The 14,259-nt window shown below is 39.9% G+C and overlaps 1 protein-coding gene across 1 annotated transcript; it reads left to right on the top strand.

Annotated features, from left to right (window-relative positions):
- The first annotated feature begins 3,316 nt into the window (after positions 1–3,316).
- On the top strand, positions 3,317–7,817 carry inab (internexin neuronal intermediate filament protein, alpha b). Its single transcript, XM_034600456.1, has 3 exons — positions 3,317–4,394; positions 4,926–5,050; positions 5,247–7,817. Exons 1-3 carry the CDS (start codon positions 3,348–3,350, stop codon positions 5,527–5,529), a joined length of 1,455 nt encoding a protein of 484 aa, XP_034456347.1. The 5' UTR covers positions 3,317–3,347; the 3' UTR covers positions 5,530–7,817.
- Positions 7,818–14,259: the final 6,442 nt, after the last annotated feature.

The raw sequence follows: 14,259 nt of genomic DNA, 5'->3' as shown, positions 1-14,259 counted from the left end.
ATATTGTTTGTCATGTAACAGTAGGAAATGTATCAGAGTGTGCATTCACTGATAAATGTTTACGTACAACTATTAATTTTCTCTATTTGGTTTGACAAATTAGAATCAAGAATTACTGTTACAAGTTCCTCATCCATAAATGTAAGTGCTAAAAACCTAATCTCTTAGTTTTTTTAAAGGGAAGCAGAGTTCTATATTAGGTTATTACAACATCAAATCTTTGTTGACATAATCATAAGATATATCTTATTATCCATATTATTTCTTTATCACTAAAGGTTTGTATTTGCTTAAGTGAAACTTTATTTATAACCCCTGGCATATTTATATGTGTTTGCTATGTTTATGTGTGCTTTATGTTATTTAGATCATTTGTTAATTAATAAAGTTCATTTGAAAAATATTTTCTGTTGTTTTCTGTTCTATTTTTGAGATGATGTCTCATTGGCATTGTGAGGCATCTGTGGCTCATTTTGAACATCACCATGTGTTTAGACTGATATTGTGAGGCTTTTTTTAGCTCCTCAACTATGATACTCATGAAAGGACATATGAGAAGAATGAGAAAATCCAGTTGAGGTTTGTCACCTGTCATGTCAGGCTTCATTTAATGTCTTGCAGAATGTACTGCTAGGGATGACACATTATTACCTCACACATTTCTTTGATTGGAAATAGTCCCATACATCTACAAATCAATGTATGTGCAGAGTCTCATTCATAGATTTATCAAAATATTCTGAAGCCCTCAAATGACTATGAGGTTCACACAGTTCACACAGTTTAGCCCCAGTAACCTTACATTTGAGATAATGGTGAATACCATGTGTATATTGTGATCCGACAACAGAGGGCAGCAAAGACCAGTCAGTGGGAGGCTGTCTCCCAATAGGCTCTTTACCCAAACATACTGTGCAAAAGGTCCACCAGAAGTGGCTAAGCTAGCGAACGTTAGCACGTCTGACGCCCCCTGAACGCACCGTGCACGTTGGAAGATATCAGCTGACTTTTAGGCTTACAACTTGGTGTAAATGATGCCGTTTCGATTCGAATCTTAATGTCGGGGCTGGCGGACCCTTGGATGACACAACACTAGCAGTATGGAGGCATGCTGTGTGTTTTCTGTTGTTTTATTACGTCTGAAGCGTTGGTCACCAGTTACTTCAATTGTATTGGATTCTGCTCTAACACTGTTTAACCCTGAGACTCCTAAAATGTTATGTGAACTCAAACACTTCACCCACCCCTCCATCGGCATCGCTGAACTATCCCTTTAAAGTTTTTTAGGTTAATGTAGTGAAGAGTTTACAGTGCAGACACTGTCACTGTGCTTCCATACTGTTGGAAAATGAAGGATACTTTACAAAATAGATTATAAGTCTGTGTATGATTTGAAGATCAATCATCCTCAGGCCTGAAAATTAAGGTTTTAACCTGCCCAAATGGACAGCACTGTAAGAAAACAAACAAACAAACAAAAAATATCAAATGTATTTTACTCCCATCAATGACATACTTTAGGTTAGTGCACAAAAATTCCAAAATCATTTTGATCAAGGATTAAAAACAACTCCATATCCCATTGTGACAAGCATCTGAGAAGAATCACTGCCTTTGAAATAAGGACAAAGTACCTGAGAATGAAAAAATCCTCAGTTAATAATCCAAATAATATATATATATGTTTGTCATATTCCACAGCACAAAATTCAAAAAATGAGTTTCATCTGAAAGGTGTGGGCAACCAGTGTTTACTACTGACATGTGTAGCTACCTGTTTACCTCTTCTGCCACCTTTCGTTGTCCTGAAGGACGTCATTTTGATATCAGCACAGATTTTGAGATGATGTCTCATTGGCATTGTGAGGCATCTGTGGCTCATTTTAAACATCATCATATGTTTAGACTGATATTGTGAGGCTTTTTTTAGCTCCTCAACTATGATACTCATGAAAGGACATATGAGAAGAATGAGAAAATCCAGTTGAGGCCTATCATGTCAGGCTTCATTTAATGTCTTGCAGAATTGAGATGATGTCTCATTGGCATTGTGAGGCATCTGTGGCTCATTTTAAACATCATCATATGTTTAGACTGATATTGTGAGGCTTTTTTTAGCTCCTCAACTATGATACTCATGAAAGGACATATGAGAAGAATGAGAAAATCCAGTTGAGGCCTATCATGTCAGGCTTCATTTAATGTCTTGCAGAATGCACTGCTAGGGATGACACATTATTACCTCACACATTTCTTTGATTGGAAATAGTCCCATACATCTACAAATCAATGTATCTGCATAGTCTCATTCATACATTTATCAAAAATATTCTGAAGCCCTCAAATGACTATGAGGTTCACACAGTTCATACAGTTTAGCCCCAGTAACCTTACATTTGAGATAATGGTGAATACCATGTGTATATTGTGATCCGACAACAGAGGGCAGCAAAGACCAGTCAGTGGGAGGCTGTCTCCCAATAGGCTCTTTACCCAAACATACTGTGTAACATACAAAACAAATAAATAGGGTGCAGTAAGGATGCATTTGAATATAGTTCAAGATTTTACACTTTTTTTCTTCTTCTTCATTTTTTAAGATTTAACTTGAACTAAACAGATAAAGTGTAAAATCGCTTTATAGAATTTGTTCAAATGTTGTCTGGCAAAATTTATATATTAAAGGTCATGGTTTATATATCACATTAGGCTATCAGATTATTCTAAATAGAAACAGACAGTTAAAATGTATATATCGCCATAACAGCTGCAGATGTACAAGAGGTTTTGTGGATCGTGTCACTGCAGTGTTTTGCAAATATGTAAGCCTTGATAAAATAATAAGCTTTAAGGTAAAGTGCATCATCTTAATTCTGCCTGAAATCAGCGTTGCACTAATGGCACATGTGACTCGATGTGAATGTGGATTTAAGTTGGAACAGGGAACTTTTAGAAATGTCGCATCTCTGTTAATGCTGTGAAAACATTGGAAGTAAGCTTGAGGTTATAGCCTATCAGCTATTTTTTTGTTTTATGTGCAACAAGCGATCAAAAACCGACGCATCACCACTGCGCAAAATGGGACAGTTCCATCTGCTCCACACAAAGAGCAGTGCCAACTGCGCACATCTGGACCATATGTCAGGATTAATGCAGTCTGGACTAATTGCTATCATTTCTATCACAGTATTAATCATATATTCACACAAACAGTGGACTACCTGACCCATCTGGATCGGATCGGTCCGGATGTGAGCAGTGGGCATTAATTAGTTATTGGGTTGGTCCTCCTATAAAAAGGGCACACGCCCACTGCTCTGCTCTTTTCTGTCTCAGTACAAGCCAAGATGAGCTACGGATCTGAAGCCTTCTCCTCCTCCTCCTACCGGAGGATTTTCGGGGATTCTCCCCGTTATGCATCTCCATCACGGACAACCGCGACTGCGTCCTCCCGGGGAGGAGGTTACCGGTCCTCCTCTCTGTCCCGGACCAACGCTTCATCCCTGGGCTCGTACAGCAAAAAGTCCGGCCGCTCCTTCTCTTCCATGCCGCTGGACACCTTCGACCTGACACAAAGCAGCGTCCTCAACAATGAGTTCAAAATCGTCCGCACCAACGAAAAGGAGCAAATGCAAGGCCTCAATGACCGCTTTGCAATGTTCATTGATAAAGTGCGCAACTTGGAGCAACAGAACAAAGTGCTGGAGACGGAGCTGGTCGTTTTGCGCCAGAAGCAGGCGGAGCCGTCCCGCCTGGCCGAGCTCTACCAGCAGGAAATACGCGAACTGCGCTCCCAGCTCGAAGAACTGAACGGAGAGAAGTCCCAGCTGATGATCGAGAGGGACAGCATTGACGACGAACTGCAGAAAGTCCGGGGGAAATACGAGGAGGAGTACCGTGGCCGGGAGGAGGCTGAGGCCCTGCTCAAAGCTTTTAAGAAAGATGTTGATGATGCCACCATGGTGCGCCTGGACCTGGAGAAGAAGGTGGAATCTCTCCTGGATGAGATCAACTTCCTCAGGAAGGTGCACGAGGAAGAGGTGGTCGAGCTGTCGGACATGATCCAGGCTGCCCAGGTGTCTGTGGAGATGGAGGTGTCCAAACCGGACCTCACCTCCGCCCTCAAGGAGATCCGCGGCCAGTACGAGTCCATGGCGTCCAAGAACCTGCAGTCCGCCGAGGAGTGGTACAAGACCAAGTTCGCGGACCTGTCCGACCAGGCCAACCGGAGCAACGAGACCATCCGCAACAGCAGGGAGGAGATGAACGAGTTCAGGAGGCAGCTGCAGTCCAAGACCATCGAGATAGAGAGTCTGAGGGGAACCAACGAGTCTCTGGATAGGCAGCTGCGGGAGATGGAGGATAGGCACAATGCGGAGATTGGAACCTACCAGGTAATCACATTTCACTAACCTATTAACGCCATATCGTAAGGATTGTAATCTGAAAAATCTGCCATTCATTTTCAGTATCATGAAAGTTTATTAGAGCATTAAAATCATTGTGTTGTTATGGAGAGCGATAGACTTTACATTTCAGAGCAATAATAATAAGGAGGAGCAGCTGTGGTGGCTCGGGCTCTGTCCGTGGTGCTGAAACTCCCTCCCCTGGGACAGCCCCGCTCAGCAGCTGCACCAGACAACGCCCACCGAGTGGAGCTGCTCGAACAGAGTCATTTTATACGTGCTTTGTGTGATGCAGGTTTACAAATATGAAAATTCTTCATATAAGAAACTTTTACTCAGAAACGACCCTTATCCCCAAACACACGATGCATAATTTTGCAATTAAATGTTTTTTTTTATGTGTTGCTGCATTTCCCCCTGCAAGCAGTAATGAATAGCAGAGCTCCTTATGCTTTTTTTTCTATAAGTGAGTAAAAAAGATATGTTAGGAAATGCTGAACTTTGGCTTATTGTCTGTAGGATAGCATGATAGAGCTGGAGAATGAACTGAGGACCACTAAGGGCGAGATGGCTCGTCACCTGAGGGAGTACCAGGATCTGCTCAACGTCAAGATGGCACTGGATATTGAAATTGCAGCCTACAGGTAAGGTCATCTTTCAGAGATACGTCACGTATATGTTTTATTTCAATAATGTATAAAGTGCAAAATCCTTAAAAGAGAGGGAAAAATTCACTCTCCCTTGTAAAATGACAATATCCGTTTTGATGTCATACCCTCCCCTATAAATCTCAGAGTTGGTTCTTTCTATAAACACTTCCCTGTATCACCCTCTCTGCAGGAAACTCCTGGAAGGGGAGGAGACCCGCATCGGGACAGGCATCAGCTTTAGCAGCCCCGCCATGGGTGCTGGCATGGGGCAAGGCTACAACTACCAGTCCCGCATCTACACCAGCTCTGGCAAGAGCTCCAAGAAGGAGGGCAAGGAGGAGGAGCAGCAGCAGCAGAGCAAATCTGGAGGCAAGGTGACCCAGCGTGAAGTTTATGAGGAGATGGTGGTCAGCCCGAAGAAGATGGAGAATCAGCAAGAGTCCAACGATGTTCCCACCATTCCGAAAAACTAAGAGTCATACTGTAAGCCTGTTCACGACCCTGTATCCTGCAAATTCTCTCCTCTCTCCCATCTTGAAACAAACCTTGAGCATTAACATCTGATGCACTTGTGGGGATCTAAGATGATAGCCCTGCGTTGCCTTCTTATTCTAAGCATAGTAAGATTGCCATGGTTTCTAACATATAGTGCTGAGTTTGTAGGTTTGTTTCATGTTGGTTGATCCCCTCTTGTTCCCCTGTCTCCCCACATGTGTTCTCCCAAAAGGAAATCCATTGTAACTCTACTATAACCATCACTCTATACAATACCACAGAACAGCAGTTTCTGCTGTGTTTTCATCCACAAACTCAACATTAAACAATAACAAGCACTTAAGTAGCAACGACAACATGTACCACCAACGCACAATAGATAAAAACCTCTGGTCATGCACTACAACCACAAGCTGTGAGTTGCTCTCAACACATTCCAATAGTAGCATGTGTGTGTGAGTGTAACTGTGCGCACAAAAGATTCAGAACACATCAGCTAGTATCGGTCACTCTGCAAAAAATCCTTTCATACAGTAGAAATGAAAATCTCCCAAAACAATGATCATAGTTGAGTGAGAAAGCACACAGTCCGCAATTATAGGAAACCTGCCAAAATAAAAGACAATGATATATGATAGCTTTTACTGAGCCATTATTTTGGGTCTCCTTTTGTCTGTTTCTCTTCTGCACAATATTTCTAACCACAGTCAGTGCGTCAGCGCTTCGACTGTGTTTCTATCAGCTCTGCATGACAACAGTATAAAAGATGATAAACGTCCTCGTGCGAGCACTGACCCTTTTTTAAACTTCCCAATGAAGTTTCATTAAATAAATTGGATTATTATAGCTTTTTAAATGAGATGAAGATTCGAAGTAAACAGGAAAACAAATGTATTGATGGAGCATAACTTGCATGGTGTATGTAGACCTCATTCTAGCATGGAAACCTCCGGCCCATCGTTCAAAGTTCATTGTTTGGCCTTTGCCTTCCTAAGTTGGTAGTGATGGATGCTATGAAGGATTAAGAGAAAAAGAAAAGTTGAGCAAAAATACTTTAAAAGATGCTAAATGTAGCTAATATGAGAAAAAAATTGTTTTCTCTGTGCAGTCAATTACACACTGAATTGGAAATTATGCTTCAGTGCAAACGCATGGGATTCTGTATGATCCATGTAGTTGTGATGGACAGTTTGCATATTTAACATCATTTCACATATGTTACTCATGATGCTTGAAACACATTAGCGCTCCAGAATCCATACTGCATCATTTGCCCTGAAGAAAACCGTGGCAACCAAACTCAAAATACATCCCAGTGTAAACTGAGTGAGTGAAGTGAGAACCTGCCAGACTACGATGTGTTTACAACTTGACCTCTCTCTTTGTAACTGTGGCCATGACTGCTTTAAAATGCCTGTTAGTAGTCTGATCTCACCGGTAGAAATCCTCCAGTATGAAAGAATTGTAGCTTGTTTTTCTGCTTGTGCACTGCCAACTCTAGCACACACCTATCTTATTCTCGTGCTGCTGGTCATGGCACACACACACATACACACACACGAAGAACGAAAACAAACAAAAACAGCTGATTTAGTTGCAGACTGTTATGGATCAGGTTGACTGCTGCTCTATTTTGAGGCTTGTGATGAGTATCTTTGTACTGTAGTAAGTGTGTTTGTATCTCTACAAAGTGGCCTATCATACCCGGAAGTTTGGGCATTTTCTGTCAAGCAGAACAAAAGTCTCAGAAGGACAAGAACTTAAAGACAAACGCAGCATTTTATAGTTAACAGCTATAAGAATGGATGAATGGTTCAGGGTTGCAAATGTCTAAGCCTTTATCTTTCTATGACAAAACCAAAATAGTTTTCATGGATGTCTGAAGAAAAATGTCACTACTCCTACAACACTGCCAAACTTTGCAAAATGCACATGCAACACCACTTCATGCAGAACCAAGCATTTTCCGGAAAATGTCAGAATGTCACCAATCTGAAACCAAGAAGCAAGACTTAGCCATAGAACAAATGTGTAGGATGTAAAAATGCCTTAAAACACGAGCAGCTTTTCCTCTGGCCATGTGTGTGATTCTGCTCAGTGGGTGTTTAATCATTATTATCTCTTAATTAGTTTCCATTAGAGCTTTTATTGCTTCAAACGCATAGGGATTGAATGTAGATGACATGCTATTCTCTTTACTGTTATTACTACTTATGTATTCCTGTATGACACCATATGAATAAAGACTTGACGTTACTGAGGTGCACATGATTTCACTGTGATTTCTTTATCAACTTATCACACAACTTTAAAGAAAGCAGGCCCTGTACTGGAACATATTATATTTACTATTATACACTCCCATACAGAAATGGTACATGTGTTCAATTTTGAGTTTCTGTATTTTAGATTTTCCTACTTCCTACTTCAACTCGACCACATTCCTTGTGCAGATATTGGACACTATATTTATTTGATGCTACTTTGCAGATTTAGATGAATACATATATAATAATAACCAACATTTAATATTATATGTTAATAATAGATAATACTTCATTGATTCCATTCCCAAATTGCCAAAGTATATAAATGATCATTATAATCCAAAATTATAATACGTATTGAGCATAGTGAATGCTTTTTACTTAACATTAAGTAAAATATAGATTTGTATGACTTTTATGAGTGTATTTCAACACTTTGGTACAGCTATGACATTCTTTATACCACAACTGATATTTGTAATAGAATTTATAATACTATTAGAATTGATATTTGTAATAGAATTTGTAATAGGATGAATAAAGCTGTAATATTTCAATTGAATTACCTGCTATAATAAACACATAGATGTCAAAATGTGGAATGTGAAACGATAAAGTAATCGAGTAAATAATCTGTAGCAAATGAAAAGGCAATTTATCAGTTAACCTGTGAGGTTCAATGTTCAGAGCCAATATCTCATGTTTTCAGACATGAGATTGGGAAAATGCCTTTGCAGCGTTATCTGTAAAAGTAAATAGTGTTTTGGACCAGCATAGGACGAACAGCAATGTCACCTTGACCTGTTTCTTGAAAATATATTGTTTTTTTTCTGTTGCTCCTCGGGGCCACAGTGCAGATGTACATTACAGATGTGAGATTTGATGGATTACCTGCTGCTGTACTGTAAGTTGACCCTTATACCCTCACCGCTGCGCCATACACTTTAAACACACTTACAGAGTCCTGGGCCTTGACACCTTGGGCCTCGCGAATCGTCTCCAATTAGCCCATCTCTGTTCTCGCCCACCAACTGGGTGGGACAGCCTCGGCGCTGCGTGTGCATGTGTGACGCGGGTTGCAGTTCTTCAAAGATTTATACCCCTGCAATGCTGCTGAGTTGAAGGTGCGGTGGAGCCGTCCACTGAAATGCCACCACAGCCCGGTTATGAAACAGCCCTCCCTCCATTTGAAGGGTACTTCAATTTTCTATTTTGAGTCTCACCATAGCTACCATGCCCATAGAAAACACACGGCAGTGTTATGAGACTATAAAAATATATGAGTAGCACTGTATGACATATTGCCTCCTATAAGAAATCATGTCCAATCTGGGATTAATTTAAAATTCATATCTGCTGAAAGCTATTAGAGTTTGTGTAGCCTTCAGTCCCAGTGCAATCAACGTATGCACAGTTGGCTGACTATACTCAAGTGCATTGTTCTGCAATTATTGCATGAGTTCTTGTCTTATCATACTCAGAGTGTTGTGTAAAATGGTTTATGGTATAAAAGAAAGATTAAAGAACAAACTGCCTTAAAAATGTTTAATTCATAGACAGAAAGAATGTTTAAAGCTTCGTTTTAAACACATTACTGCAAAATACAACTTGGCATTTTTGGGAATATTGGAAACTCTCCTATAATCTAAAAAGGATGCACGGCATTAGTTTGTAATATCTGGCCACTTGAGAGGTTAATAAATATCTGTACATTAGTGCACCATACTCACTGAGGCAATACTTCCATTTCCATGTCTTTCCAGAGATAAAAGAGACGGTGTTGAGGGAGAAGCATGTTTTATGCCCTGTCTGGTGATAAGTGTCTATGTGGGGCAGTGATGGTGGTGAAATGAGAATCAGGCAGTTGAGTGAGCGGCTCGTGGCCATAAATTTTACCTGTTTGTCAGCATCTGTGGATTAAAGCCATTCCTCGTACTCACTGGACCACCCACACATGCACACACACGCACACACACGCACACACATGCACACACACACGCACACATGTATTATACAACCAGAAAAAAGGGTGTGAAATGTCATTCTCTGAACAAGCGATAATCCAATTCTGTTTTCACCTTCTTCAAAGCTTCTTTGAGTTTTCAGATGTGTTCAGACAAAACACAGAGTGAATTTTACACGAAGCAAGATTCCATGTTAAATCGATAGATATGGCTGCAAGACGAGGGGTATGTGTGGGAGGCGTATCTGGCTCTTCTCTAGTAATAATGTAACATTAACCAGAACCAGAAAAGGCCTAAAAATTGGGTAAAGTTTTTGAAATTGGAATAAAAACCACACAACATCCAACAAACAACTGAGGTTTCTTTAAAAGATGTTAAAACACACAAAGCTAGCAGTGTGCAACAAGCAGTTTCTCAGACCCTTTGATGCATCAGCTAACTGCTCATTAAACCACCTTCTTGTTTTCTTCCCAACACATCAAAGGTGAAATGTGGAAATATAACTTTATTCTAAATATGTGTTAGTGCTTTGGCAAGCAATGGTCTTTGTGCCGTAGGTATTCAAGCAACCTTGATGAACCTTACATCAAACGAGCCAGTTTCCCAGAATGTGAAATATGGTTGTCTTTAAATGCACTTAAGTGAAAATCCTTAAGGGGGATTTGGAATCATCCTGTCATCTGACTAAATGACTGGTATATTGTAGCTCAGTCGTATTAAAAACATTGGTAAGTCATGAGTTAAATGCTGCCGTTGCCGTGGCGTCTGTTGCTAGCATCCTGCTGAGCTGCAGCCTTGGGGGATGACCTCTCTCAGAGAGACGGGTTTGCTCTCGTCCAGACAGACAGACAGAGAGGTCTGAAGAGAGGCATTAACGAGACATTAACATTGATACAGAGATTAATACAGAGATTAATACACAGCTATGGATACTTAATGTATAAGAGAAAATTGGATGAGCTTAATTGGGGCTGCAACAACAAACATATTTTGGTTAGAGTAATAGCAATGTGGTGAGACATTAATAGGGTATTCACCATGACAACCATTCCGTTGCCTGGCAGAAGCTGCTGAATCATTTTGAGGTGTGACGTGGCGTTCTCTCTATTAACCAAGCCATGTTTTTTCTCTCTCTCTCTGTCTCTGCTAATAATAGCAGAGACAGAGAGACAGACTGAGGGAAGATGTTTTTCCTTGAACAAAGAGGAAGGTCACATCCTCCAGCCTGACCTCTGTCTAAGCTTGTCTGAGGATGAATGAAGTGGTATTGAGGGTTTTCAACCAGAGAAATACAATCATGTTATCTAGAGAGTCCATCTCACTAATCAGAAAATGGAGAGGTCTGTGTTCTTCAATGTTTCAAATATTGAGGAAGATTTGATTTCTGTGTAAAGATTGGATTCAAAGAATAAAGGTTATTCGACTTAATCTAGTCTAGATGTGCTGCATGTGTTTCTCATTCTTTGCTGCTTGAGAGGTGAAACTTGATCAACACTCAATTTTACCTTTCATTTTGACAAATTTCTGAAATGGTCACACAAGTTGTATTTTGAAGAGGACACCTGAATGAAGGCAGGGAAAGTTTTTTGTTTCTTCCCAGGGGACAGTAAGAGATTGGAAAAAGAGTATAGTAAAGAATACAAATATTAAAAATTTCCCTTTTTCCTTACAAACACCTAGATTTGTTTGTTGAGTGCCTTTCCAATATTGATCCGTTCTATCGTTTTAGAATTGCATGTCAGAGTATTTTTTTTTATAAACATTTACTACAAGTTACTGATGTCTACATCTTTTTAATAAGTATGCTTATCGATTTTAGAGTTTATGAAGATAAGACCACTTCCTCAACAAACATTAGAGTACACACAGGAAGAAATACACATAGAAAAGAAGAAAAAAAAACAGAGAATGAAAAACAAAACAAAAATGTACATAGGGAATATAAAGACAGTGCATCAGGGGTCATCAGAGACATTGTTGAAGTAACGGTCGTCTAACAGTGAATCTATCTCGATATCTCAGACCCCACCAAAGGGCTAATGTAGTCCAGAAAAGGGTTTCTAGATATTGAAGAACTTGAGTGGTTTGTCTTTCAGCCAGGAGCTTATTGCTCTGATGTCTATATCTGTGCTTAAAGATGTTTATTCATAGATGCAAATCTAGCCAAGCTGAAGTATGTACTTGTGCTAAACCCACGAAACAGGAAAATTAGAAAACCACTCTAAAGAGTTAATTCAGTAAATTCAGTATAGATACACAAGCCTTGTGCAACAATACTTCAAAACACAAATAATCTTATTGTATGATGTGTGAGCTTATAAGAAGACCATGAATAGGTTTAGTTAGAGCTGTGTTTTACATTACAATTAGCAGGCTGCCAGAGATGTTATACATATACTATATTTAAAACACATCACACCAGCACTCTTTTCTCATTGTGAGGTGAAATCTTATTCCTTCTGTAGATAGTGAAAAGTGACAATCCTCACTTCCTCCAGTGATTAAACGCCTCGTGAAATGTTACAGGTTTTTATTGTGTCTACACGAGGAGCTGCACTGCACGCACTGGGGTCTCACTGTGTCAACGTGGAGATAAATCTGGTAACAAATAATAAGAAAAGAAATCACGCCCTTTGGAAATTTCAAACCATTAAAGCCTTCTTGAAAAGTTTTCTTCCAAGATGTGATGATCCTAATTTGAAGTTGTAAATCTGTGCATGCTTTTATTTGACATTAGTTCATAATACTGGTACTCACCAGATACACATGAACTAATATTGCTGTCAAAGCTTTACTGGGAGTCACTGGAAGAAGAAGCTGTTTGGGCCCTATTCAGATGGGACTCATTATTTTTGGAGGAAGCCAGGGAGAGCACAGGAGTGCAGCAAAACAAGTTCAACCTACAGGGAGGTGTCCTTACAGTAATACTGTGCGGCAGTGAGCCACCACTGACAGTATTAACAGATGCAATTTGGAATCAAACTCACAATGAAAGATTCATTTTGCCTATAGCAAGAAATTATCCTCATAAAACATTTGCCAATTTCAGTAATACACTTTAGATAGCAACCCAAGGCTGGACTGTGACATCTACATTCTTCAACAAGAAAAGGGCAGATTTAGAGCGACATAATAAACCGTACTGATCACATCTTTATCATCCCCTGTCATGTCAGAGGTGCTCTTGATATAAAAGCAGATCATTTTTAGACAAACATGAGAATCTAAAGATCCCAATGGAGAATGTAAAATGTTCCCTCAGCTGTTTAGGGAGCGAGATGTGTCTGCTGCCACCGCCTAATTTATAATAGAGCAGCTGAGCCCATCCAGTGCTTTGTTTTCACCATCCTGCCTACACACTGTGACACAGCGTTTTGAGAGGGAGAACAAAAGGAAAGTCAGCCTGATGTTGAAAAGATTATTTTCTCGAGGTACCATGAGGGATTAAAACCCCGAAGTTAAGCTGCTATAAGGACAGTAAGAGCAGTGAGAGTGTCAAATGGAATAGTTAATGATCAGTAGCTCAAAGCTTAGAGTGAGGGCAATGTCTCTGATCAGTTTTAGATGATTCTGTTTCAACGATCAATGCTGAGAATTCCCCCTTCTACTAATGTTCAAACTCTGCTGACAGATACATTCTGATCAGCTGAACGATTAAATGAAAGCCAAGTTTTTATCCAGGACTTCTTCTCTTTTGTTCTTCTTCCTCTGTAATAAAATATTCAAAATACGTTATGACTGTACTGCTGTTAAATACCTGCTGCTGCAGAAATCTTGTGATGATGCATTAAGTGCCAACATTATGCTCCAAAAACGTATCCACTTAATTCTAAAGATGATATCAAGTCGTGCATTCATTATTTTATTAATAGCCTTAGTTCAACATAATTAGGTCACGTCAGTGGGTGTTAATATCCTCTGCAGTTGTGCAGGTGTGAACCTGAGAGAGGTCAGACAGAACGATTTCAAGGATCATTAATCTTCAGGCCCTGAGGATATGACTGTAGGCAACGTGCCTTTAAAATATTAAGTAATGGCTGTATTATCATGGTTATTAATAACAATATGGTATGAAATGTTCTCCTGGTTCTTTTTTTGGTTAAGACAGAAGTGCTGGAAAGATGGACTCAGGAGAAAACTCAGAGTAAGCCAATGGAAGCTGAAACTGTTTGGTCGTGATGACCAGTTTTCAAAACCATGAAGAGCCACACTGGTCTGCACAACACACAACAGGTCACATGCTCTGCCTGCAGCAAACATAATCTCAATGTGCAAGTATTAAAGATGCACAACCCCCTTGCATGCTCTGTTTATAAAGATGGATGACGCAATAGTTCCCCAAAAGTTAAGCGACAGAGTCTTGATCTCCACCTAGTGGCTGATTTTAGTATAGGTCATAACTCCATGCTAGTGGATGGTACATGGATCAAACTAAGTATTTGTCAAATGTTTTTTTCATGAATGTCATTTTAGGTAG

The sequence above is a fragment of the Hippoglossus hippoglossus genome, chromosome 1 (assembly GCF_009819705.1).
Source record: "Hippoglossus hippoglossus isolate fHipHip1 chromosome 1, fHipHip1.pri, whole genome shotgun sequence".
Lineage (NCBI taxonomy): Eukaryota > Metazoa > Chordata > Actinopteri > Pleuronectiformes > Pleuronectidae > Hippoglossus > Hippoglossus hippoglossus.
Note: the sequence above shows the minus strand (reverse complement) of the source record. Positions and strands in the feature narration are given on the sequence as shown.